The 24,982-nt window shown below is 40.5% G+C and overlaps 1 protein-coding gene across 9 annotated transcripts in view; it reads left to right on the top strand.

Annotated features, from left to right (window-relative positions):
- GBF1 (golgi brefeldin A resistant guanine nucleotide exchange factor 1) overlaps positions 1-24,982 on the top strand; it is a 365,751-nt gene that overhangs the window by 321,620 nt on the left and 19,149 nt on the right. For 3 of the 9 annotated variants that reach the window (XM_053691964.1, XM_053691963.1, XM_053691958.1), the window contains 8 exons: positions 8,390-8,513; positions 8,792-8,863; positions 9,952-10,046; positions 10,735-10,888; positions 11,796-12,018; positions 13,987-14,147; positions 21,568-21,814; positions 22,795-23,000. In XM_053691964.1, the coding sequence (XP_053547939.1) occupies positions 8,390-8,513; positions 8,792-8,863; positions 9,952-10,046; positions 10,735-10,888; positions 11,796-12,018; positions 13,987-14,147; positions 21,568-21,814; positions 22,795-23,000 (1,282 nt within the window). Of the gene's footprint in view, positions 1-8,389; positions 8,514-8,791; positions 8,864-9,951; positions 10,047-10,734; positions 10,889-11,795; positions 12,019-13,986; positions 14,148-21,567; positions 21,821-22,794; positions 23,001-24,982 lie in introns of all 9 variants that reach the window. The other 6 variants (XM_053691962.1, XM_053691961.1, XM_053691957.1 and 3 more) reach the window with 3 other exon arrangements.

The following is a 24,982-nucleotide window of genomic DNA, read 5'->3' as shown; positions in this document are numbered from 1 at the left end:
TTCAAGGTTTAAAAAATTGTATCCTTAACCAGAAAAATCTATAGAGTTTTGGGGAAAAATCCCCAAAGTTGATGGGGCTATTTCTACTCTTGCTAAACGTACCACTATTCCTATGGAAGATAGTACTTCCTTTAAGGATCCTTTAGATAGGAAGCTTGAATCTTTTCTAAGGAAGGCCTATTTATATTCAGGTCATCTTCTCAGACCTGCTATTTTTTTGGCTGATGTTGCGGCTGCCTCAACTTTTTGGTTGGAGAATTTAGCGCAACAAGAATTGGATCCTGACATATATAGCATTACTAGCTTACTGCAACATGCTAATAATTTTATTTGTGATGCCATTTTTTATATTATCAAAATTGATGTTAGATCCATGTCTTTAGCTGTTTTAGCTAGAAGAGCTTTGTGGCTTAAATCTTGGAATGCTGATATGACATCTAAATCTAGATTATTATCTCTTTCTTTCAAAGGTAATAATTTATTTAGTTCTCAGTTGGATTCTATTATTTCAACTATCACTGGAGGAAAAGGAGTTTTTCTGCCTCAGGATAAAAAACCTAAGGGTAAATCTAAGGCTTCTAACCGTTTTCGTTCCTTTCGTCAGAATAAGGAACAAAAACTCAATCCTCCTCCCAAGGAATCTGCTTCCAATTGGAAGCCTTCCTCAAATTGGAATAAATCCAAGCCATTTAGGAAACCAAAGTCAGCCCCTAAGTCCGCATGAAGGTGCGGCCCTCATTCCAGCTCAGCTGGTAGGGGGCAGATTGAGGTTTTTCAAGGATTTTTGGATAAGATCTGTCCAAAATCATTGGATTCAGAGCATTGTCTCTCAAGGGTATCGAATAGGATTCAAAGTAAGACCTCCTGTGAGAAGATTTTTTCTCTAACGTATCCCTGTAAATCCAGTAAAAGCTCAGGCTTTTCTGAAGTGTGTTTCAGACCTGGAGTCTTCAGGGGTAATCATGCCAGTTCCTCCTCAGGAACAGGGTTTGGGGTTTTATTCAAACCTATTCATTGTACCAAAGAGAGAAAATTTATTCAGACCAGTTCTGGATCTGAAAATTTTTAATCGTTATGTAAGAGTACCAACTTTCAAGATGGTGACTATAAGGACTATTCTGCCTTTTGTTCAGCAAGGACATTGCATCATGCATACCTTCATATTCCGATTCATCCAGAACACTATCAGTTTCTGAGATTCTCTTTTCTAGACAAGCATTACCAATTTGTTGCTCTTCCATTTGGCCTAGCAACAGCTCCAAGAATCTTTTCAAAGGTTCTGGGTGCCCTATTATCTGTAATCAGAGAACAGGGTATTGCGGTGTTTCCTTATTTGGACGATATCTTGGTACTAGCTCAGTCTTTACATACTGCAGGATCTCACACGAATCATGGTTGGAGGATCAATTTACCAAAAAGTTTCTTGATTCATCAGACAAGGGTCACCTTTTTAGGCTTCCAGATAGATTCAGTGTCCATGACCCTGTCTCTAACAGACAAGAGACGTTTAAAATTGGTTGCAGCATGCCAGCACCTTCAGTCTCAGTCATTCCCTTCAGTGGCTATGTGCATGGAAGTTTTAGGTCTCTTGAGTGCAGCATCCGACGCAATCCCCTTTGCTCGTTTTCACATGAGACCTCTACAGCTTTGCATGCTGAATCAATGGTGCAGGGATTATAGAAAGATATCACAATTAATATCCTTGAATCCCAATGTACAACACTCTCTGACATGGTGGATAGATCACCATCGTTTGGTTCAAGGGGCTTCTTTTGTTCGGCCAACCTGGAATGTGAACTCAACAGATGCGAGTCTTTCAGGTTGGGGAGCTGTTTTGGGATCTCTGACAGCACAAGGGGTTTGGAAATCTCAAGAGGCGAGATTACCAATAAATATTTTAGAACTCCGCGCAATTCTCAGGGCTCTTCAGTTCTGGCTTCTGCTAAAGAGAGAACCGTTCATTTGTTTTCAGACAGACAATATCACAACTGTGGCTTATGTCAATCATCAAGGTGGGACTCGCAGTCCCCAAGCTATGAAAGAAGTATCTCGGATACTTGCTTGGGCGGAATCCAGCTCCTGTCTAATCTCTGTGGTGCATATCCCAGGTGTAGACAATTGGGAGGCGGATTATCTCAGCCGCCAGACTTTACATCCAGGGGAGTGGTCTCTCCATCCAGATGTGTTTTCTCGGATTGTTCAGATGTGGGGTCTTCCAGAGATAGATCTCATGGCCTCTCATCTAAACAAGAAACTTCCCAGATACCTGTCCAGGTCCAGGGATGTTCAGGCGGAAGCAGTGGATGCACTGACACTTCATTGGTGTTATCATCCTGCTTACATCTTCCCACCTCTAGTTCTCCTTCCAATAGTGATCTCCAAAATCATCATGGAACAGTCTTTTGTGTTTCTGGTGGCTCCAGCATGACCACACAGGTTTTGGTATGCGGATCTAGTTCGGATGTCCAGTTGCCCGCCTTAGCCACTTCCTTTATGGCCGGACCTACTATCTCAAGGTCCGTTTTTCCATCAGGATCTCAAATCATTAAATTTGAAGGTGTGGAAATTGAACGCTTAGTTCTAAGTCATAGAGGTTTCTCTGACTCAGTGATTAATACTATGTTACAAGCTCGTAAATCTGTCTCTAGGAAGATTTATTATAGAGTTTGGAAGACTTACATTTCATGGTGTTCTTCTCATAAATTCTCCTGGCATTCTTTTAGAATTCCTAGAATTTTACAGTTCCTTCAGGATGGTTTGGATAAGGGTTTGTCTGCAAGTTCCTTGAAAGGACAAATCTCAGCTCTTTCTGTTTTATTTCACAGAAAGATTGCTATACTTCCTGATATTCACTGTTTTGTACAGGCTTTAGTTCGTATTAAGCCTGTCATTAAATCAATTTCTCCTCCTTGGAGTCTTAATTTGGTTCTGAAGGCTTTACAGGCTCCTCCATTTGAGCCTATGCATTCTTTGGACATTAAACTACTTTCTTGGAAAGTGTTGTTCCTTTTGGCTATCTCTTCTGCTAGATGAGTTTCTGAGCTATCTGCTCTTACTTGTGAGTCTCCTTTTCTGATTTTTCATCAGGATAAGGCAGTTTTGCGGACTTCTTTTCAATTTTTACCTAAGGTTGTGAATTCTAACAACTTTAGTAGAGAAATAGTTGTCCCTTCTTTGTGTCCTAATCCTAAGAATTCTTTGGAGAGATCCTTACATTCTTTGGATGTGGTAAGAGCTTTGAAATATTATGTGGAAGCAACTAAAGATTTCAAGAAGACTTCCAGTCTATTTGTTTTATTTTCTGGTCCTAGGAAAGGTCAGAAGGCTTCTGCTATTTCCTTGGCTTCTTGGTTGAAACTTTTGATTCATCAAGCTTATTTGGAGTCGGGTCAGGCCCCGCCTCAGAGAATTGCAGCTCATTCTACTAGATCAGTCTCCACTTTGTGGGCTTTTAAGAATGAAGCTTCAGTTGATCAGATTTGCAAAGCGGCGACTTGGTCCTCTTTGCATACATTTACTAAATTCTACCGTTTTGATGTATTTGCTTCTTCGGAAGCAGTTTTTGGTAGAAAAGCTCTTCAGGCAGCTGTTTCAGTTTGATTCTTCTGCTTTTGTTTTAAGTTTTTTTCTTTCAAATGAAAATAAACTTATTTTTTGGGTTGTGGATTAATTTTTTCAGCGGAATATGGCTGTTTTTATTTTTATTCCCTCCCTCTCTAGTGACTCTTGAGTGGAAGACTCCACATCTTGGGTATTGATATCCCATATGTCACTAGCTCATGGACTCTTGCCAATTACATGAAAGAAAACATAATTTATGTAAGAACTTACCTGATAAATTCATTTCTTTCATATTGGCAAGAGTCTATGAGGCCCACCCTTTTTATGGTGGTTATGATTTTTTGTATAAAGCACAATTATTTCCAAATTTCCTTTGTTGATGCTTTCTACTCCTTTCTTTATCACCCCACTTCTTGGCTATTCGTTAAACTGAATTGTGGGTGTGGTGAGGGGTGTATTTATAGGCATTTTGAGGTTTGGGAAACTTTGCCCCTCCTGGTAGGATTGTATATCCCATATGTCACTAGCTCATGGACTCTTGCCAATATGAAAGAAATGAATTTATCAGGTAAGTTCTTACATAAATTATGTTTTCTACTCTAAGAGAATTAAGATCCCTATAGAGGATAGCTGCTCCTTTAAGGATCCCATGGACAAAAAGCTGGAGGCTTATTTGAAGAAGATGTTCATCAAGGTCTTCAATGGCAACCTGCAGTTTGTATTGCCACAGTGGCAAGTGTGGCATCTTATTGGTGCAATGCCTTGTCTGAATCAATTTTGATAGAAACTCCGTTAGAGGAGATCCAAGATAGGATTAAGCCTCTCAAACTAGCCAATTCCTTTATTTCTGATGCTAACATGCAAGTTTAAGTCTAGGAGCCAAGATGTCTGGCTTCACTGTCCTAGCTTGCAGAGCGTTGTGGCTAAAATCTTGGTCAGCGGATGTTACCTCTAAGTCCAAGCTTCCTTGTTTGGACCTGGTCTGGCAGAAATAATTTCTGATATTACGGGTGGAAAGGGGTCTTTTCTACCACAAGACAAGAAGAACAGACTTAAAGGACCTCAAAGTAATTTTACGTTCTTTTCGTAACTTTAAAAGAAAATCTTCCTCTTCCAAGCAGGAACAGTCCAAGTCTTCTTGGAAACCCAATCAGTCTTGGAACAAGGGGAAGCAATCTAAGAAAATGGCAGCTGAGTCGAAGTCAACATGAAGGGTCTGCCCCCGGTCCATGATCGGATCAAGTGGGGAACAGACTTTCTGTTTTGTCAAGCATGGATACGAGATGTCCCAGACCCTTGGGCTGTGGACATAGTAACTCAGGGTTACAGGGGCAGATTCCACCTCTCAAGATTATCCACAGACCAGGTAATGAGAGGCATTCTTGAACTGCGTTCAGGACCTTTCCTCCCTGGGAGTGATTGTTCCAGCAAGGGAACAGGGCCTAGAATTCTATTCATATCTGTTCGTGATTCTCAAAAAAGTGGGAACTTTTCAACCTATTCTAGATTTAAAGTGTCTCAACAAGTTTCTCAGAGTACAGTCCTTCAAAGTGGAAACCATTTGTTCCATTCTTCCTTTGGTCCAAGAGGGTCAGTTCATGACGACCATAGACCTGAAGGATGCATATCTTCATGTTCCTATCCACAGGGATCATCACAAGTTCCTGAGATTTGCCTTTCTAGACAATCACTTTCAGTTTGTGGCTCTTCTGTTTGGCCTTGCCAGAGCTCCCATAATTTTTTCAAAGGTTCTGGGGGCTCTTTTGTCAGTGATCAGGTCTCGGGGAATTGCAGTGGCGCCCTTCCTGGCACCATCTTTTCAACAAGCAAACTCTAATACAGAGATCTTGTTATCTTTTTTACGTTCCCATGGATGGAAAGTGAATCTGGAAAAGAGTTCCCTTGTTCCAGCTACAAGGTTAGTTTTCTTAGGGACCATAATAGATTTCCCTATCTATGAAAAATTTTCTGACAAAGGTCAGAAAATTCAATATTCTCTCCTCTTGCCTCTCTCTACAGTCTACTGTTCGGCCATCAGTGGCTCGATGTATGGAGTTAATTGGTCTGATGGTTGCTTCCATGGACATCATTCCCTTTGCTCAATTCCATTTGAGAGTTCTGCAATTATGCATGCTCAGACAATGGAACAGAGACCATTCTGATCTGTCTCAGAGGATAGATCTTGACCAGTCAACGAGACTTTCTTCTGTGGTGGTTTTCTCTGGAGCATCTGTCTCAGAGCACATGTTCCCAGAGACCTTCCTGGGTGATTGTGACCACGGACGCCAGCCTGCTCGGCTGGGGAGCAGTCTGGGACTCGTTAAAGGCGCTAGGACTATGGACTCGAGAGGAGTCTGCTCTCCCCTTAAACATCTTGGAGTTGAGAGCGATTTACAATGCTCTGATGGCTTGGCCTCAATTGTCCATAGCCCAGTTTATCATGTTCCAGTCGGACTACATCACCTCAGTGGCTTACATTAACCACCAGGAGGAACTTGGAGTTACTTAGCCATCAAGGAGGTGGCACAGATTATTCAGTGAGCGGAAGCTCGCAATTGTTGTCTGCCATTTACATTCCAGGAGTGGACAACTGGGAGGCGGATTTCCTGAACAGACAGAAATTTCATCCCGGGGAGTGGGCTCTCCATCCGGAGGTATTCTCCAGGTTAATACAGAAATGGGGGTGCCGGAGTTGGATCTGATGGCGTCTTGAAAAGAACGCCAAGCTTCCAAGGTACGGTTCAAGGTCAAGAGATCCGCAGGCCGCCCTGATAGATGCTCTGCGGTTCCTTTGGATTTCAGTGTTGCATAACTTTTTTTTCTCCGTTTGACTCCTTCCACGAGTCATTGCTCGTATCAAACAGGAGAGAGCATCAGTAATTCTAATAGCTCCGGAATGGCCTCGCAGGATCTGGTATGCAGACCTAGTGAAGATGTCTTCTTTGCCACCTTTGAAGTTGCCTCTGACGAAGGACCTTCTAACTCGGGGTCCATTCCTCCATCCAAATCTTGTTTCTCTGAAGCTCACAGCTTGGAGATTGAACGTTTAGTTCTGTCTAAGCGTGGATTTTCTGAGTTGGTCATTGAGACCATGATACAGGCTTACAAGCCTGTTACTCGAAAAATTTACCATAAGGTATGGCGTAAATACCTTTATTGGTTTGAATCAAAAGGCTACTCTTGAGTAGGGTCAGGATTTCTAGAATTTTTTCTCCAGGAAGGTCTGGAGAAAGGATTGTCAGTCAGTTCTCTGAAAAGTCAGATTTCTGCATTATCTATTTTGTTACACAAGCGTCTGGTGGATGTGCCAGATGTTCATTCTTTTTGTCAGGCCCTGGTCAGTATCAGGCCTGTGTTTAAAGTGAATGTCAAGTTTGATGAATCAATGCCCAGTTTTTAAAAACCCTATTAATAACAGGGTTACTTTCATTCATCAAACTTTACATTTCACTCATTTTGTTAAAATACTTACCTTTTTAATCTTGAAAGCGCTCCAGTGCTTCCCCCGCCCATCGCAAGCCTTTGGCAATGATTCCCCTGGGGGGGGAAGCCATGATTGGAGGATGCCTTATTTCGTCATTGCTGATGTATGAAGTGACGAGCGGCAGGAGGGGGAATTGCTGGAGCGGCTTTCAAGATTTAAAGTATTTTAACAAAACGAGTGAAATGTTAAATTTGATGAATGAAAGTGCTCCTGTTTTTAATAGGGTTTTTAAAAACCGGGAACTGATTCATCAAACTTGACATTCACTTTAAACCTGTTGCTCCTCCTTAGAGCCTTAACCTTGTTCTTAAAGTTTTGCAGCAGGCTCCGTTTGAGCCATTGCATTCCATAGTAAACATTAAGTTATTATCTTGGAAGGTTTTGTTTCTTGTTGCTATTTCTTCTGCTAGGAGAGTTTCTGAACTCTGGGCTTTGCAGTGTGATTCGCCTTACCTTATCTTTCATGCTGATAAGGCGGTTCTTCGTACTAAATTGGGGTTTCTTCCTAAAGTGGTTTTGGATAGAAATATTAATCAGGAAATTGTTGTTCCTTCTCTCTGTCCTAATCTTTCTTCTCATAAGGAACTTCTGTTGCACAACTTGGATGTTGTACGTACTCTAAAATTCCACCTACAGGCGACTAAAGATTTTCGCCAGTCTTCTGCCCTGTTTGTTTTTCAGGAAAGTGAAAAGGTCAGAAGGCTACTGCTACTTCCTTTTCCCTCTGGTTGAGAAGTGTGATTCGTTTTGCTTATGAGACTGCTTCTGTGGAACAGATTTGCAAGGCTGCAACTTGGTCCTCTCTGCATACTTTTTCCAAATTTGATACTTTTGCCTCGGCTGAGGCTTCCTTTGGGAGAAAAGTTCTTCAAGCGATGGTACCTTCTGTTTAGGTCTGCCTGTCTTGTTCTCCCTCCCTATTCATTCAGTGTCCTCTAGCTTAGGTATTGGTTCCCTTTAGTAATTGAATGATGTTGTGGACTCTCCATATCTTAGGAAAGAAAACAAAATTTATGCTTACCTGATAAATTTCTTTCCGGAAATGGAGAGTCCACGACCCCACCCTTAATTAAGACAGTTATTTTTTACTAAACCTCAGGCACCTCTACACCTTTGTGTTATTCCTTTTTCCATTTCCCTTTTGTCGAATGACTGGGGATTATGGGTAGGGGAGTGACACTTAACAGCTTTGCTGTGGTGCTCTTTGCCTCCTCCTGCTGGCCAGGAGGGATATTCCCACTAGTAATTGAATGACGTCGTGGACTCTCCATATCCGGAAATAAATAAATTTATCAGGTAAGCATAAATTTTGTTTTTGCGTAATTGTGATCTTTCTTTTTACAGAGGGGAGTCCACTGTACTGAGCTTTGTCAGCTGGCTGACACTCAGTGGGACAGAACAGTCCAGTCTGCGAGGACCCTCCACGGAGAACCAAGAAGCAAAAAAAATGTCATTGGATTGTATAAAGGTGAACTACAAAACTGTGTCTAAAGTATTTGATTTTTTTCTTCATGCTGATTTATTAGCGATACGGAATCTGCTGACTCTCTACAAATAACGATAATAATAATAGGGCAGCTGTAGGTATCTTTAGAACATCCATGGGAACTTTGAATTAATTAATAATAAACGGGTGATTTTTGGGGATCAGTAGCTAAGGAAGTATTTTTGTTAGCGGCTGCTTTGTTAATGAATGTGCATTTCACTTGGTAATTAATTAAAATTCTACCTTTTATTCATTTTTAGTTGTGTGATCCAGAGAAGCTGATCACAGAGAGCAAGTTCCTGCAGCTAGAGTCTTTGCAAGAGCTCATGAAGGTGAGGAAAGTGGCCGTTATTTACATATTTTGGATAATAGTACTGGTGCTATCTTGGGGTGTCCCTTATTACAAATATTGTCTACACAAGCAGCGTAATGACTGCCAGACATAAAGAGATGATGTAAATAATAATTTAGGAAACAATTTATAATGTGCAGGTTGTTTCTAATGAGTGGCAGTTGTAACAGTACATCATCTTTTGTTTCACATAACTGTGAACATTTATCCTTATGCTGTACTTGGCAGCTTTTAAAATGAGTTCTAGATTATAAATAATCAAGAAAGCCACAAACAAAATGCAGTCTCCATTCCATGTGAGATATGTGGTCCTCAGACCGGGCACACAACTCAGTTGTGCACGGCATGAAGGTGGTTAATAACTGTCCTGTGTAAATAGATGTGTTGGCTTCCGGTGTTCCTTAAAGGGACAGTTTACTCAAAAATTTTCTCCCCTTTAATTTGTTCCCAATGATCCACTTTACCTGCTGGAGTGTATTAAATTGTTTACAAGTAGCTCCTTTACCCTTATATTGGCATTTGAAATTGTTAATTTAGGATGTGGTATCCCCACCTATTCTGATAGTTTGTGGCCGCGCGTACCAGCTATAGATAAGCTTTGTAAACACAGCCAGCAGAAGAAATTACACTCCCAGTGTGATAAAGCAGAGATAAGGTAATAAAATGTTGATTTTCCATTGTTCTCTCAAAGTACTGGTGATTGTTTTAAGGACAGATATAAGATAAAGAAGCAGGTATATGTGCACAATGTGATACAGTAATGAGATCGGATTATACCTACAAACTCAACCCATTTTATTAGGTTGTGGCTTCAAAACACAAAATCAGAGCTTTAATATACACAAATAAGCCTTAAAAAGCTAATTTTCAGACATTTTTTACTCTGCAGTTGGTAAAAAAAGCAATTGTAAACACATTAAGGGAAAAACTATTTTACAGTATACTGTCCCTTTAACTAATTGCTGTATCTGGTTTTGCACCGTGAGCCTGGACCGAAATACCGAGCTATTAAAAAGCAAACCGTAACTCCTGTCCTCAGAGTTTCTCATTCATTTTAAATTTTTTAAGGCTCTAATATCCGTTACGCCAGATGAGGAGACGTACGATGAAGAAGACGCTGCCTTTTGCCTTGAAATGCTGCTACGGATAGTCTTGGAAAACAGGTAGCCAGTAGCAATGTCTATCTGAGGTTGTAAATGTGATTTGCACAATCCTTTACCTTTTATGTATAAAATATTATCAAAATCTACACAAAAATACATTGTGTTATGTATCCGTTAAAGTAAATGTAGACAAAATCCTGCCGTCAGAAAGTAATTGTAGACTGAATAATGTAATTTAATCAGTGGTATGGAAATTAATTTTAACATTACTTTAAGAGTTATTCAATGGACAGTAAAGTCAAAATTTAACTTTCACTATTTAGATAGAACATGCAATATTAAACAACTTTCTAATTTATTTCTCGTGTTATCCTTTGTTGAAAAGCATATCTAGGTAGGTTTATGAACATCACTGCACTACTACTAGCTGCTGTCTGGTGGCTACATGCCTCTTGTCATTGGCTCACACAATTTGTTCAGCTAGCTCTCAGTAGTGCATTGCTGATACTTCAACAAAGGATACCAAGAGAATGTAGCCAATTTGTTAACAGAAGTAAATAGGAAAGTTGTTTGCTCTATCTGAATCATTTAAAGATATATAAAACAATAGATGGTGGGTGTGTGTGTATATATGTCTAATAAAGAAGTACGTTAACTATAAGCTAGTAATATCCTGGAGTTTCCTTTAGTTTGTAAATAGTAACAGGGATTTGTTTTATGCCTATTCCCTTTTTCATTTTCTGTATAGGGACCGTGTTGGTTGTGTGTGGCAGGCTGTCCGGGATCATTTGTACCACCTCTGTGCCCACGCTGTGGAATTCTGCTTCCTTGTTGAACGGGCAGTAGTAGGTCTGCTGCGCCTGGCTATACGGCTTTTACGGCGAGAGGAGATAAGCTCACAGGTAATTCACTATCTAGAACATACGTTTTGCTTTCTGTATGAGTTTATCTATTTCTTCCAGTTAAACCAGTTTCTTAAGATGTTTGTGGGTTGCATCCAACTACTGTTATTATAACAGTCAGATTTTGTTTGCTTTTCATTCATGGGACATAAAGCCCAAATTTTTCTTTCATGATTCAGATAGAGAATACAATTATAAACAACTTTGTAATTTGCTTCGTTCTCATGGTATCTTCTGTTGAAAGTGCAGCCATGCTGGGTGCTAGATGAACAAATGAGCCAATGACGTTGCATTAATGTTCAGCTACCAATCAGCAGCTAGCTCCCAGTCATGCATTGCAGCTACTGGTCCTACCTAAGTTTGCTTTTACATAAAGGATGAAAATAGAACAAATCAAATTTGATAATAGAAGTAAATTGGAAAGTGTTTTTTTTTTTTTTTTTAAATTGCTTGCTCTGTCTGAATCATGAAAGATTAGTTTTTACTTTTCTGTCCCTTTAAAAGAATTTCCAGGAACGCTGTGATTTTACTAAAGGGACTTGAAACCCAAATTTTTTCTTTCATAATTCAGATACAATTTAAAAAAAATTGTTTCTTATTTAATTATATTATCAAATTTGCGTTGTTCTCATGCTGTGTTTTGTTGAAGAGATATCTAGAGCTCTAGGAAACAGTGCTGCCATCTAGTGCCATTCTTAATGTATAACATTGTTGCAAAATTGCTGCTATATAGTGCGGCAGACACGTGCACACTCTTAGCTTACATCATTGCTTTTCAACAAAAGATAACAAAAATAGAGGAAATTTGATAATAGAAGTACATTGGAAAGTTGTTAAGTGTATCTGAATGTTTTATGTCCCTTTAAGTGCAAGTGGCCCAGTTGTAAGTTGTTTCTTGTGTTTGCAGGTTCTCCTCTCATTACGGATCCTGTTAATGATGAAGCCCAGTGTATTGTGCAAGGTTAGCCGACAAATTGCATTTGGGCTTCATGAGCTCCTGAAAACCAACGCTGCAAACATTCACTCTAGCAACGACTGGTGCACACTCTTCTGCCTGCTGGAGTGCATCGGCGCTGGAGTGAAGCCGCCTCCCGCCCTGCAGGTGACGAGCAGAACAGATAATGATGCAGGTACGCTGAGGAAATTCAATGCCGGACTTAGAGATAAGCAGCTGTTTTATACATTTGATTTATCTGAAGGCCAGAGGACGAAAGCCAATCTGCTTCCCCAGTCCATTAGAGAGATTAAAACTAAGCATCTGCCTGGAATGTTTACACCTGAACCCTATGCGCACGGTCGTCTTCCAGCGTCACCAAGAGCTACTCTGAGCCACGTATACTGACACATCTCACTAAAATCAGATATGACCAGCTACATTTTAAGAGCAAACTGCACTTTTTTATGATTTTTTTTTTGGCCACTGGTATTTTTAGATCTAAACTCTGTGGAGTCAATACTTATATCCGAACAGTTCATACCATGATCCCCAAATTCATTATATTGTGATGTGTGTAACAAATAGGCATAAAACTCACATTTTACACAGTCCCCAAGTCATTTGCCTTAGGCTTTCAACAATGTTCAGCTGAGCCAATCGGCTTTTATCATGTGACAATGGGACGAGGGTTCTTTTCTGAAGTGCTTGATCTTGGTTTAGCACAGGGACTAAAACTCTTTTTTATTATTATTAGTATTATTATTATTCTTTATTTATAAAGCGCCAACAGATTCCGCAGCGCTGTCCATGTGTACAAAGAAAAAATACAGTACAATATAAAAGACACAAGACAAAGTTTAACAAACAAATACAGGGGGAATTGAGGGCCCTCTTCCCGTGGGAACTTACAATCTAGATGGGTAGGAGGGTGAGAAACGGGAGGTGCTCAGTCACCTTTTTTTTTAATCGGTCACTGAAGTTTTACAGAATATACCTGCTAAAAACACATTGTGGCAAAATCACACCCAAGTCTTGTGATCTACTGGTTGATCCTCTGATGTTACTGCAGAAGTGTTATATACAATTTAGCAGATCTGAGTAGCTATACAAAACTGTTGACAAGACTGGAACCATATATCCTGTGCTCGGTCCTTGCTCGTGATAACTGCTGAAAATATGTCAAAAGAAAACACAGAATTCCTAACTTTTTGCCAAAATGAAATTGTTAGTGTGACTGTACTTAGGAGGATCTGGACAAGTTTAGGATATTTATATCCTTTTCTGCTGATAGGAGTGTGTTTAGATTCTAACTCATCTATATGTTTGTTATGCAGGTTATTGTCATTGAATCTAAGTGTAAGTTAAATATAACAGTTAACTGTGATTCCTTTAATGAAGAGCACAGTGCTGTATAATATACTGTAGAGCATAACTGATAATGAATAGTAACTCTTATGAAGTGTGTGCCATATTTGTTTTAGATTTAAAGGGACGTTGTACTGTAAATTTTGTTTCCCATGAATGTGTTTTCAACTACTTTTTATACCATCTGCGGGGAATAAAATGTATGATAAATTGTTCTTTTAGGTTTATTTTCTATATGAAATAGCTGTATTTATCCATTAAAATGGGCTGAGCTTGCAGGCAGAGTAAACCATATTATCTTAGCACTCTATAAACACACAGGTCTTCTTATCTCTGTCTTTATACACAATGACCAACATTTAAAGAGAAAAAAATTAAATTAACGTTTTAGTACTTATTTCTCCCACCCCACTGAGATTATGATGTCTACAGCAGATGCCTATTTATCTCATTATTACCTTTCTATGATACATTTTTTTTAAAGAAATTATATTCAAAGAAGCAGCTTTGATAATTGCGGGCTGCTTCTAACTGCACAAGATTAATCTCTAATGAAAGATATGTATTCTTTCAGGGTGCAGAATTAATGTTATATATTGCAAACAGAACCATTAATCCTAGCTTCAGTTTGTCATCAGCCAAATAAAGGCACATATGGGTCACAAATAAGGATGTAAAAATAAACTTTAAACTGAACTGAGGGTCAGATGTATTTTTTATTATTTACTAGCTAATTATGTCCATTAAGTTATGGGCGATTTTGCTTTGGATGACTGTCATCTATGCTTTATGTTAGGTGCACTGTCGGACAGCGAGATTTCCTCGTACCACTCTAGTGAAGTGAGCCATGAACGTGGTTACACCTCAGACTCTGAAGTCTACACGGATCACAGCAAACACTCAAAAATGCACCGGTCAGTGACAGATGTGGATATGGTCAACAGTGGTTGGCTGGTGGTAAGTGGAACTCTTGGGCTGCCAGCTATCATGTAATGCTTTTGTATACATAATTGTTTGTAAGATGTCCACAAACCGCTTTAGCCGGGAGTTGTTAACCGACAAATAGTATCCCTCACTGCTCTTACCTCTAGGGCCCTCCCATCTTAGGGTCCACCCATTAATCTGTTATGTACATTACAAGTGCTAAATAAAATGTATAGAACACCCAGATTACAGCTTTCTGGGTTATACTGTTAATACTCCAGAGGTTGCTCATACACAGAAGGCAAATGCATTTACAAATCTCTGATGTGCTTAACAAACATAAAATACTTTCCGCACAAGGATGTTTGTTTTCATTGGTTTTAGGCGGCTGCTCGCTTGGAATACCCCCGACATATTCTGTTGGGCACAAGAATCACTTGATTAGCTAATGGTATCTAATCATTGCTTTCATATTTGTTACCACCTCATATGGCCCTGGACCTGTGTGACGACTTGTACTCCCAGTAGAAATTCTGCAGTTATACTGGATGTTTAGTTTACTTGTATTAGTCAGTAAATTAACATCCTATTAACTTCCTAAGATAGAGAGTCCACACCTTCATTCCTTACTGTTGGGAAATACAACACCTGGCCACCAGGAGGAGGCAAAGACACCCCAGCTAAAGGCTTAAATATCCCTCCCACTTCCTCATTACCCCAGTCATTCTTTGCCTTTCGTCACGTTAGGAGGTTGGGGTTAATTAATCAGTGTATTAATTATTTACATGCTGCTTTGTGTGATTTTCTTTCCTGGGCTGATAGTTTTTGAAAGTGTTGCACAGCTCCTATTACTTGCTGTACTTGTAATAACTGTCTTGCACTCCATATGACCGTGTGTGGTCTATGTTCATTTCCTCCATTCTGGCTGATACTTGAACCTGAGGAGAGCTTTTCCTCTGTTAACGGTCTGGTTCTAGGAGGTGGCGAGTGCCCCAGCCATTGGGAGTATAAAGGTGCAATTTTCTTTCTAATGACACGATGAGTCCACGGATCATCTGCTTACTAATGGGAATATCACTCCTGCCCAGCAGGAGGCGGCAAAGAGCACCACAGCAAAGCTGTTAAATATCACCTCCCTTCCCTCCCACCCCAGTCATTCTCGTTGCTTATGTTACAGCAAGGAAGTGGTAAAGTTAGATGTTAGAAAAGATTCTTCAAGCAAGATTTTATTATTTTTTTAGTAGTGCAAGATAGTGCTGCCTTGTCCTGGGGTGTAGCCATATTCAATATCAGTCTTTTCAGTAGAGCAGTGGTGGCTTTTGAGCAATGGGAACTTGTGGGACATAATTCTCACTGCGCCTCCCATGTAATTATGCTGCCCTGACTCGGAAAGCCAGAGTAAAATTACTCAGTCTTCACCTCTTTTTCCACAGGTCCATGTGAGGGAGAGGACCTCTCAAACCTGGTGAGCTGCCTTGCTGTCTGGCAGATTTATGAGGTAAGAGCTGACTTTAATTTTCTAAAAAGCATAATAAAAAGGAGGACTTTATTTACACAAGATGGGACACATATTTAAAAGACTCAGAAAAAGTTTGGGCACTTTATTTGCAAGAGACATAAATTCTCCTATAGATGGGAGAGACATTATGTAGACATCTTGGATGCAGGCACTGGGGCTGAGGAAAAATATTCTGCTCTGTTTTTTATGGTGGTTTACTCTACTCCCGGCGGTTTACTTTAGAAGACATGATACCGACCGGGAGATTTCTTTTTGAGACGCCCACGATGGGCGAAGCTATGGGAGACAGCAATTTGTGTTGCGCGCCACTTTCCCCTCACTTCCTAGTGACTGGAAAGAGAGTACAGTTTAATTTCAGATTACGCATTTTTTTCTAAGAGCATGCGTTTCTAGCACCGCAGTTCTCTATCACTACTGCCGAGTTCCAGATCTTTTGCTAAAGGAGGAACGGCTTCTGCACAGGGAGAGCCGGTGTCAGCAGGGCAGGTAGGCACCTCGCAAAGTTAAGCTGAGGTGTAGAGGTGATGTGCAGCTTTGTTTAGTTATTTAGTCCTCTCTGCATATAAAAAATAAAAAAGTTAAGGTTTAAAATTTAAAGTTACAGTAACGTTTTTCTGTTTTAATTTTTATTAAAAAATTTTAATTGATAATTTGATCCATTGTGAATCAGAATGGACCAAGAGGCTTTGCAAAATGTCAATTGTTCTTTATGTTTTGATGCTAATGTGGAACCACCAATCCCTTTCTGTTCCTCATGTATTGAGAGGCCTTTAAATTATAGGGATAGACTTTTTTTTCTGAGCCAACATTTTCTAAGGCGGATGGTGTTCGGTAGTCTGACAATGTTCAATATATGCCGCAGCTTTCTCCTCAAGCGTCCCAAATTTTACCGCCCACACATGCAGTGCCCTGCACTTCCCCTCTAACTCCTACTGGAGTTACGTTGCAAGACATTGCTTCCCTCATGTCTTCTGCAGTTTCTGATGCGTTGTCTGCTTTTCCCATGTTGCAGGGAAAACGCAAGAGAAAAAATAAACATTCAGTTAGCGAGGTTATTGATGTTGTTGTCGCTATTTCGAACGCCCCCTCCCAGAAGCCTGAGGAGGAGTATACTTCGGTAGCATCTGAAGGTGAAATCTCAGATTCTGACAGTGTAATTCCTCCCGCTAATACTGAAGTTGTATCTTTCAGGTTTAAGCTAGAACACCTCCGTCTATTACTCAAGGAGGTTTTAGCTACATTGGACGAGAGCAACACCATGGTCGTTGTTAATCCTAAGAAATCCAGTAAGCTAAACAAATATTTTGATGTACCTTCCTTGGTGGAGGTTTTTCCTGTATCAGATTTAGCTACTGAGATCATTGCTAAGGAATGGGAGAGTCCGGGTATCCCTTTTTCTCCATCCCCTATATTTAAAAAGATGTTTCCCATAGCGGACTCTATCAAGGAGTCTTGGCAAACCGTACCCATAGTGGAAGGAGCAATTTCCACTCATGCCAAGAGGGACTACTATTCCCATAGAGGATAGTTGTGCTTTTTAGGATCCTATGGACATAAAATTAGAGGGGTTACTTAAGAAGATGTATGTACACCAGGGTTTACAATGGCAACCTGCAGTGTGCATTGCTACCGTCACTAGTGCGGCGGCATACTGGTTTGATGCTTTGTCTGATTCTATTAGGACAGACACTCCCCTTGAAGAGATCCAGGATAGGATAAAGACCCTTAAGTTGGCCAATTCCTTTATTACGAATGCTTCCCTACAGGTTATTAAACTGGGAGCAAAGATTTCAGGTTTTGCTGTGCTAGCCCGCAGAGCTTTATGGCTAGAATCTTGGTCTGCGGACGTGTCATCTAAGTCTAAACTTTTGGCGATTCCTTACAAGGGAAAGACCTTGTTTGGACCGGGTTTGGCGGAAATAATTTCTGACGTTACGGAAGGAAAGGGTCATTTCCTCCCTCAGGATAAGAGAAACAAACAAAAGGGACGTCAGAGTAATTTTCGTTCCTTTCGAAATTTTAAGGGATTTTCTTCCACTTCTTCTTCCAAGCAGGAACAGTCCAAACCTTCCTGGAGACCCAATCAGTCTTGGAACAAGGGAAAACAATCCAAAAAGCCTGCTATTGAATCAAAGACAGCATGAAGAGCCTGCCTCCGATCCGGGACCAGATCTTGTGGGGGGGCAGACTTTCCTTCTTCTCTCTGGCTTGGGCTCGAGATGTTCAGGATCCCTGGGCGGTGGACATCGTGTCTCAGGGATACAAACTAGAGTTCAAGAACTTTCCCAGGGGCCTTGTCTATTTTGTTACATAAACGTCTGGCGGACATACCAGACGTGCAATCGTTTTGTCAGGCCTTGATCAGGCTTGTGTTCAAACCAATTACTCCTCCCTGGAGTCTTAATTTAGTTCTTAAGGTTCTTCAAGGGGCTCCGTTTGAGCCTATGCATTCCTTAGATATTAAGTTATCTTGGAAGGTTTTGTTTCTTGTTGCTATTTCATCTGCTCGTAGAGTGTCAGAGCTCTCGGCATTACAGTATGATTCTCCTTACCTTATTTTTCATTCGGATAAGGTAGTTTTACATACCAAATAGGGTTTCTCCCTTAAGTAGTTTCTGACCGGAACATTAATCAGGAGATTGTTGTTCCTCCTTTGTGTCCTAATCCTTCTCAGAAGGAACGGCTTCTGCACAATCTAGACATGGTACGTGCACTAAAATTTTATTTACAGGCGACTAAGGATTTTCGTCAGTCTTCTGTCTTGTTTGTGGTTTTCTCTGGAAAATGTAAGGGACAGAAAGCTACGGCTACTTTTTCTTTGTGGCTGAAGAGTATCATACGGTTTGCCTATGAAACTGCTGAACAACAACCTCCAGAGAGAGTTACGGCTCATTCCACAAGGGCTGTTGCTTCCTAATGGGCATTCAAAAATTAAGCTTCTATGGAATGGAACAGATTTGCAAGGCTGCAACTTGGTCCTCTCAATACTTTTTCAAAATTCTATAAATTTGACACTTTTGCCTCAGCTGAGGCCGCTTTTGGGAGAAAGGTTCTTCAAGCAATGGTGCCTTCCGTTTAGGTTCCCTGTCTTGTCCCTCCCTTATCATATGTGTACTCTAGCTTGGGTATTGATTCCCATTAGTAATTAGATGATCCGTGGACTCATCGTGTCATTAGAAAGAAAACAACATTTTTGCTTACCTGATAAATTTCTTTCTTTCTTGACACGATGAGTCCACGGCCCGCCCTATTCTTTAGACAGGGTGTTAGTATGTTTAAATTCAGACACCTTGTTACTTTCTTTCTCTCCTTTACTTTGGTCGAATGACTGGGGTGGGAGGGAAGGGAGGTGATATTTAACAGCTTTCCTGTGGTGCTCTTTGCCGCCTCCTGTTGGGCAGGAGTGATAATCCCAATAGTAATTAGATGATACGTGGACTCACCGTGTCAAGAAATAAATACATTTATCAGGTAAGCATACATTTTGTTTTCTATAATAAAAAACATTTTTATTTGTGTCCTTCTGTGGGTATAACCTGAGCTATGGAGGACTCTGACATGTTAGAAGGTACTCCTTCTTTACTAAATCATACCTGTTTATATTGTAAAGAGGCCGTGGTTTTCCTGCTCACTCAATTATGTTCCACATGTCTTAACACCGTTATAAAGTCTAAGAAGGGAGACAAGCCTGCTAAGGCTCTTAGTCCCTCTGAGCCGTCTAGCACATCTAATCCTCCATCCGGATGGGGCCTTCTTCCTGCGAACTTTACCGCGCAGTTACAAACGGCGGTGTCTGCGGCCCTCAATGCATTACCTCGCTCTAACAAACGGAAGAGAAAGGTTAAACATAGCTCTCCTGACCCGAAGTCATCTAAATATTTATCGGATTTAGCTGTTATGTCCCATGTAGCGGGTCTCGGTACCCCAGACTGAGTATACCTGCTAAAGTCAGCTTCCTCCCACCAAACGCCAACCCATGAACCTCCACTGGATACCGCCCCTATTAGAATAACAGCCGCTGCAAGTTGTTATAGCTACCCCCAAGAACATTAGCCAAGACTGAATGCTTGAGGGTCAAAATAGAAACTGCTTTATTGCACAGAAAACACAGCTTTTATACATTTCCACCACATAAGCAATAGAAACAAATATTATACAATGAGACAAGCATCAGACAATGGTTAGTTAAACAAGATTCTAATCACATCCTGACTTACAAAAGGACAATAGATGACTCACACAATAACAGAGACTTTACACCATGACTAGATATGCAGACACATAACAGCAGGAGGTTGCAATAAGCTCAAACATTCTGAGTCTAGGAGGGGGGCAAGTGTTGGAGCAGGCAATACTGAATTGGGCTGTCACCATATACTCCAACAAAACACAGGAATCCCAACTCTGTATCAGTTCCCTCCAGTCCTCATAGTCTCTGGGAATTCATGGAAACTGGGTAAACCTGAATCCAGGGTAAAAGTACTCCAAATGTACCCTGGGCAGCCACCTCCCAAATCATAGAATCCCCTCAAGTTCCTAGGTCCATAGTCGGTGGGGAGGAGGCTGGCCTGCAGTCCTCTCCAAGTACAAAAGTAACAGAAGCTTCAAACTCATATCTTTTTCCTCCATTACCGCTTCTTCCTTGAGTGGTGGCCCGCATCAAGCAGGAGCGGGTATCAGTAATCCTGATTGCTCCATTGTGGCCGCGAAGGAGATGGTTTGCGGATCTAGTGGGGATGTCCTCATCTCCTCCGTGGAAGTTACCTTGTCACAGAGACCTGCTGATGCAAGGTCCATTTGTTCATCAAAATCCAGATTCTCTGAGGCTGACTTAGTGGCGATTGAATGCTTAGTCTTAGCCAAGAGAGGTTTCTCTGAGAGTGTCATTGATACTCTTATTCAAGCTCGTAAACCAGTTACTCGGCGTATCTACACAAGGTGTGGAGGACCTACTTATTCTGGTGTGAAGAGTGTGTTTTTTTCCTAGCACAGAGTTAAGGTTGTCAAGATCTTATCTACTAAGAAGTTTAGACAATCTTCCTCTTTGTTTGTTGTCTATTCGGGGTAGCGTAAGGGGCAGAAGGCTACTGCGACTTCCCTATCTTTTTGGTTAAGGAGTGTCATCCGCTTAGCTTACAAGACAGCGGGACATTGTCCTGAGAGGATAACGGCTCATTCCACTAGAGCAGTGGCTTCCTCTTAGACCTTTAAGAACAAGGCCTCTATGGATCAGATTTGTAAGGCGGCTACCTGGTCCTCCTTACATACTTTTTCAAAACTTTCTGGAGAAAAGTTTTGCAGGCTGTGGTGCCCTCAGAATAGGGTCCGCCTCTTCCTTTTTGTTCCCTCCAGTTATTCATTGCGTCCTCTAGAGCTTGGGTATAGTTTTCCCAACAGTAAGGAATGAAGCTGTGGACTCTCCCTATTTTAGGAAGGAAAACATAATTTATGCTTACCAGATAAATTCCTTCCAGGTAGGGAGAGTCCACGGTCCCCGCCTATTTTCTCTTGTCTTTGGGCGCTCCCCTATTTATTTTATTCTGCTGGCACCATTTATACCCTAATGTTTCTCTTACTTTTCCTTGTTCCCTCGGCAGAATGACTGGGGTAATGAGGAAGTGGGAGGGATATTTAAGCCTTTGGCTGGGGTGTCTTTGCCTCCTCCTGGTGGCCAGGTGTTGTATTTCCCAACAGTAAGGAATGAAGCCGTGGACTCTCCCTATCCGGAAGGAAAGGAAGTTATCTGGTAAGCATAAATTATGTTTTTGTTTTGTTTTTTCAAATTTTGAAATGTATTTTATAGTAACAAAGAGTAGGTTTTTTGATTGTAGTGGGAATATAATGTTCCAGAGATTTTTACAATTGTCCTTTCGATCTTCTGTGCACCAGAAAACATTTCAGGCGATGAGGTCTTATGCTTTATTTTTTGCACAGGTTGGAAAGGAAGACGTTGACCCTTCGAAAGCTTCCTCTGGTGTCAGTAAGCCAGCCGCAGCCCCCCAGATCAATCAGTACAGTTTGACTATTGGTCTGGATTTTGGCCCGCACGATACCAAGTCTCTTATAAAGTGTGTGGAATCCCTGTCTTTCATTGTCCGTGATGCTGCACACGTCACACCAGAAAACTTTGAGCTATGCGTAAAAACAATACGCATCTTTGTAGAGGCGAGTCTAAATGGAGGTGTGTGTAAGTGTGATTATTTTTATTTGATATCTACCATGTCAGAAGTTGTTTTTCGCTTTTTTGTCATTCCCTATTAACTGATGTTTCTCCAAAACCCCACTCTTTAAAATAAAACTAATTTCCCCATCTTATCTAGGTAAAGGAGATTTTCTTGGGGAGAACGGTTCCTTTCACCTTGTTGACATTAACTTGTGCTTGAGAAACGCGTGCAAAAAAAAAGTGCAAATTTAAAATCCTCATTACTCTATTAGTTGTGCTGTTATAAATGCATCCTATTGGTGTATGGTTTATTGGAGGAAATTAGCTCTAGTGACAGCTGCTGCCATGCTACGTACAGCTTCCATCATGCCACTGTTTCCTTGCTCTACGCTGGGGTTGTGCTTGATATCTCACGCGGGGCAGGAAGTCTGCAACATGCGTCTTTTTTTACCCACTTCCTTGCTATCGCTGAACCTGTTGTTTTATGCCTCTACATAGTTACTTGTTACTTATGATATATGCAAAATACTAATTTGTTGTCAGATAATTTTGATATGATACTTCTGTTACTAAGAAAAAAGAGTCACTATATCATTAACAGTGTGTTAGTTTTTCCCAATTGATAACAGGTCTTACAAAGTTGTTCTGGTATTTTTTGTGGGAGCTTACAAATTACTTATAACTGAACAACTTTAGAGACTCTGTATATCCAGGCGCTATCAAACAGTCACTTCATGAGAATAAAAATAACATAAGAACGATAGCCTGTTTTATTCTGTTTTATTTAGGTTTCTATTCATGAGTAATTTGCATATGGAATAATGCCTATAAAACTATTATAAATGTAAAATGTCTTATTTAAAGACACTTTTAACTGCTGCTGTGCAGATGTCCCGATAGCTAGTTCCATATTCTATTAATACAACCTTACTGGTTGACTACGCTTTGTTCCATGGACGTCATCGTTCTAATCTCAAAATGTCTTTGGTTAATGACAGGGTGCAAATCTCATGAGAAGAGGGGGAAAGGCCACAAGTATGACAGCAAATCTAACCGCTTCAAGAAGAAAACCAAGGAGAAAGAAAACACAATCCGCCGGTCCAAGGTTTCCAACCAGCGCCAGTATCGTTCTCACAGCGATGATGAGGAAGATGAAAGCGTTCCCGCCAGCTACCACACGGTGTCATTACAGGTTAGTCCCGACGTAAGTATAGCAGGACTTTCCTCCTCCTTCGTATCTTCCTGTTTGTGTCGGGCTTCTTATGTTGAGTGAGAGATGTGAAATATGTTGGAAGTTATTTTTACATTTTCTTAGCTTATTTTAATTCCAGTGTAATTTCTCTTATGTTCATTATGACAGCACATTAAGTAGGAGATGGCAATAGGCAGTTGGCTAGACTACGTTCCTCTCACCCCTACCAGATTCCGCCTCCAACCTGTTTCCTGGGGACTGATTCACCTTTACCTATTACTGTGCTTTCTGCTCCTTCAGTTTTGTCTGTACAGTTGTTTAAAGTAGACACATGTCCTCTTCAAATACCTTCACCAACATTTTCCCCTCAGTGATTTTGTCTCAGCTGGGGCAGCCTCTGGGAGAAAGTTTTACAGCCTTTTTTTTCTCATTAAGGGTCATTATTCATTGTCTTAGGTGGTGGTCCTGTTTGTCACTGGTAGATATGCCCCTCGCATACAGTGATTTCATCTCTTGCGTTATGTGCTGTCATGGTGCATGTGAGAGAAGACAAGATTTTTGTACTTACCATTAAATTCCTTTTTTGTATTTGTAGTAACAGGATGTGAAGACTGACCCCTTACTGGTTGGTGGTCTTGTTTTTCCAATCTGTGTTTTCTTTTTTCTTCTCTCTTGCCTTCTCTTTCCTATTAAACAGTCTAAAGTTTCTGTCTGCCTCCAAAAAGTGTAAGGCAAACTATTAGCCCAATAATTTACTTTGTGCCACTCTTAATGTTATGGAACAATTTAGTGGTTAATATAACAATCTCATTTCAGCTATTCTCCCACTATAAGATTATAATGTACAAATAGAAAATGTCCATAAGAAGAGGAGGAATTTTAGGTACCTAGTAAGTACCTGAAGTATAGAGATGTACATCATATTAATAAGTATATAAAATACAGCAACAGCATTGCTTGTTCTACAGTGAAGTTACCAAAACTGTGATTATGTAATATTCTGTAAGCTTAAAGGAAACATTCAGACAGCACAACAGAGCATACAATTACAATATACGTCTGAGGAAGGGGAGTGTGTCCCCGAAACATCACGCTTGATTAAATTATTATCTGATTAAAAGACCAGTGAGTGCCTTCCTGACCCTGGCATGTATGGATTTTGAAAGTGAGAGTGCTCTCTATCGCAATATATACATATATATATATATATATATATATATATATATATATGTGTGTGTGTGTGTATGTGTATAAATGTATATGTAAAAAATAATACACACACAATAGAAAGATAAAAATGTTCTCCTGTTATCAAATTCAGATCTTTCTCTTGGTAAGATTTGTCTGATCTTAGCTGTTTTCTATGAGAACATACTGAGGTAGTGTCAGGAGTGTGCATGTTTCTTAAGCACTATATGTATAACACTGCTGCAAAGTCTGCTGCCACCTAGTGCTCAGGATATGTACACACCCTTGAGCCTACTTAAGTATGCTCTCATGAAAGGAAGCTTTCTTTCCTAAGACATGGAGAGTCTACAACATCATTCCAATTACTAGTGGGATATTCAATCCTGGCCAGCAGGAGAAGGCAAAGAGCACCCCAGCAAAGCTGTTAAGTGTAACAACCTTACCCATAACCCCCAGTCATTCTGTTTTCCTCTGTCAATAGAGGTTGTGCGAAGTTGGTGTCTGAAGATTTTAATCCTTTTTATAGGTACTTTTCCCTGCAAGCAAGGATCAGGGTTTTAGCTGTGTCCACGTCAATCTCTTGAGTAAGAGTAGTGGTGACTTTTAAGCAGTTAAAAGGCGTCAAGGCTAAGTCCTTGATTTTTATTTAAACACTTGCTTCCCCTTTGCAAAAAAGCCAGAGTTGGTTACTCTGTTTATTTTCCTACAGTTCAATGACAGGGAGTACAGTACCTGCCACACCTAAGGCACATCATCTGTTCTGCGAGATCTAAGGTAAGTGCTTTTAGGTACTGAAGGGAGAGCAG

Source organism: Bombina bombina, chromosome 9, assembly GCF_027579735.1.
Source record: "Bombina bombina isolate aBomBom1 chromosome 9, aBomBom1.pri, whole genome shotgun sequence".
In the NCBI taxonomy this organism is placed as follows: Eukaryota; Metazoa; Chordata; class Amphibia; order Anura; family Bombinatoridae; genus Bombina; species Bombina bombina.
The sequence above is the reverse complement of the archived record's forward strand: the minus strand, read 5'-3'. Positions and strand labels throughout refer to the sequence as shown.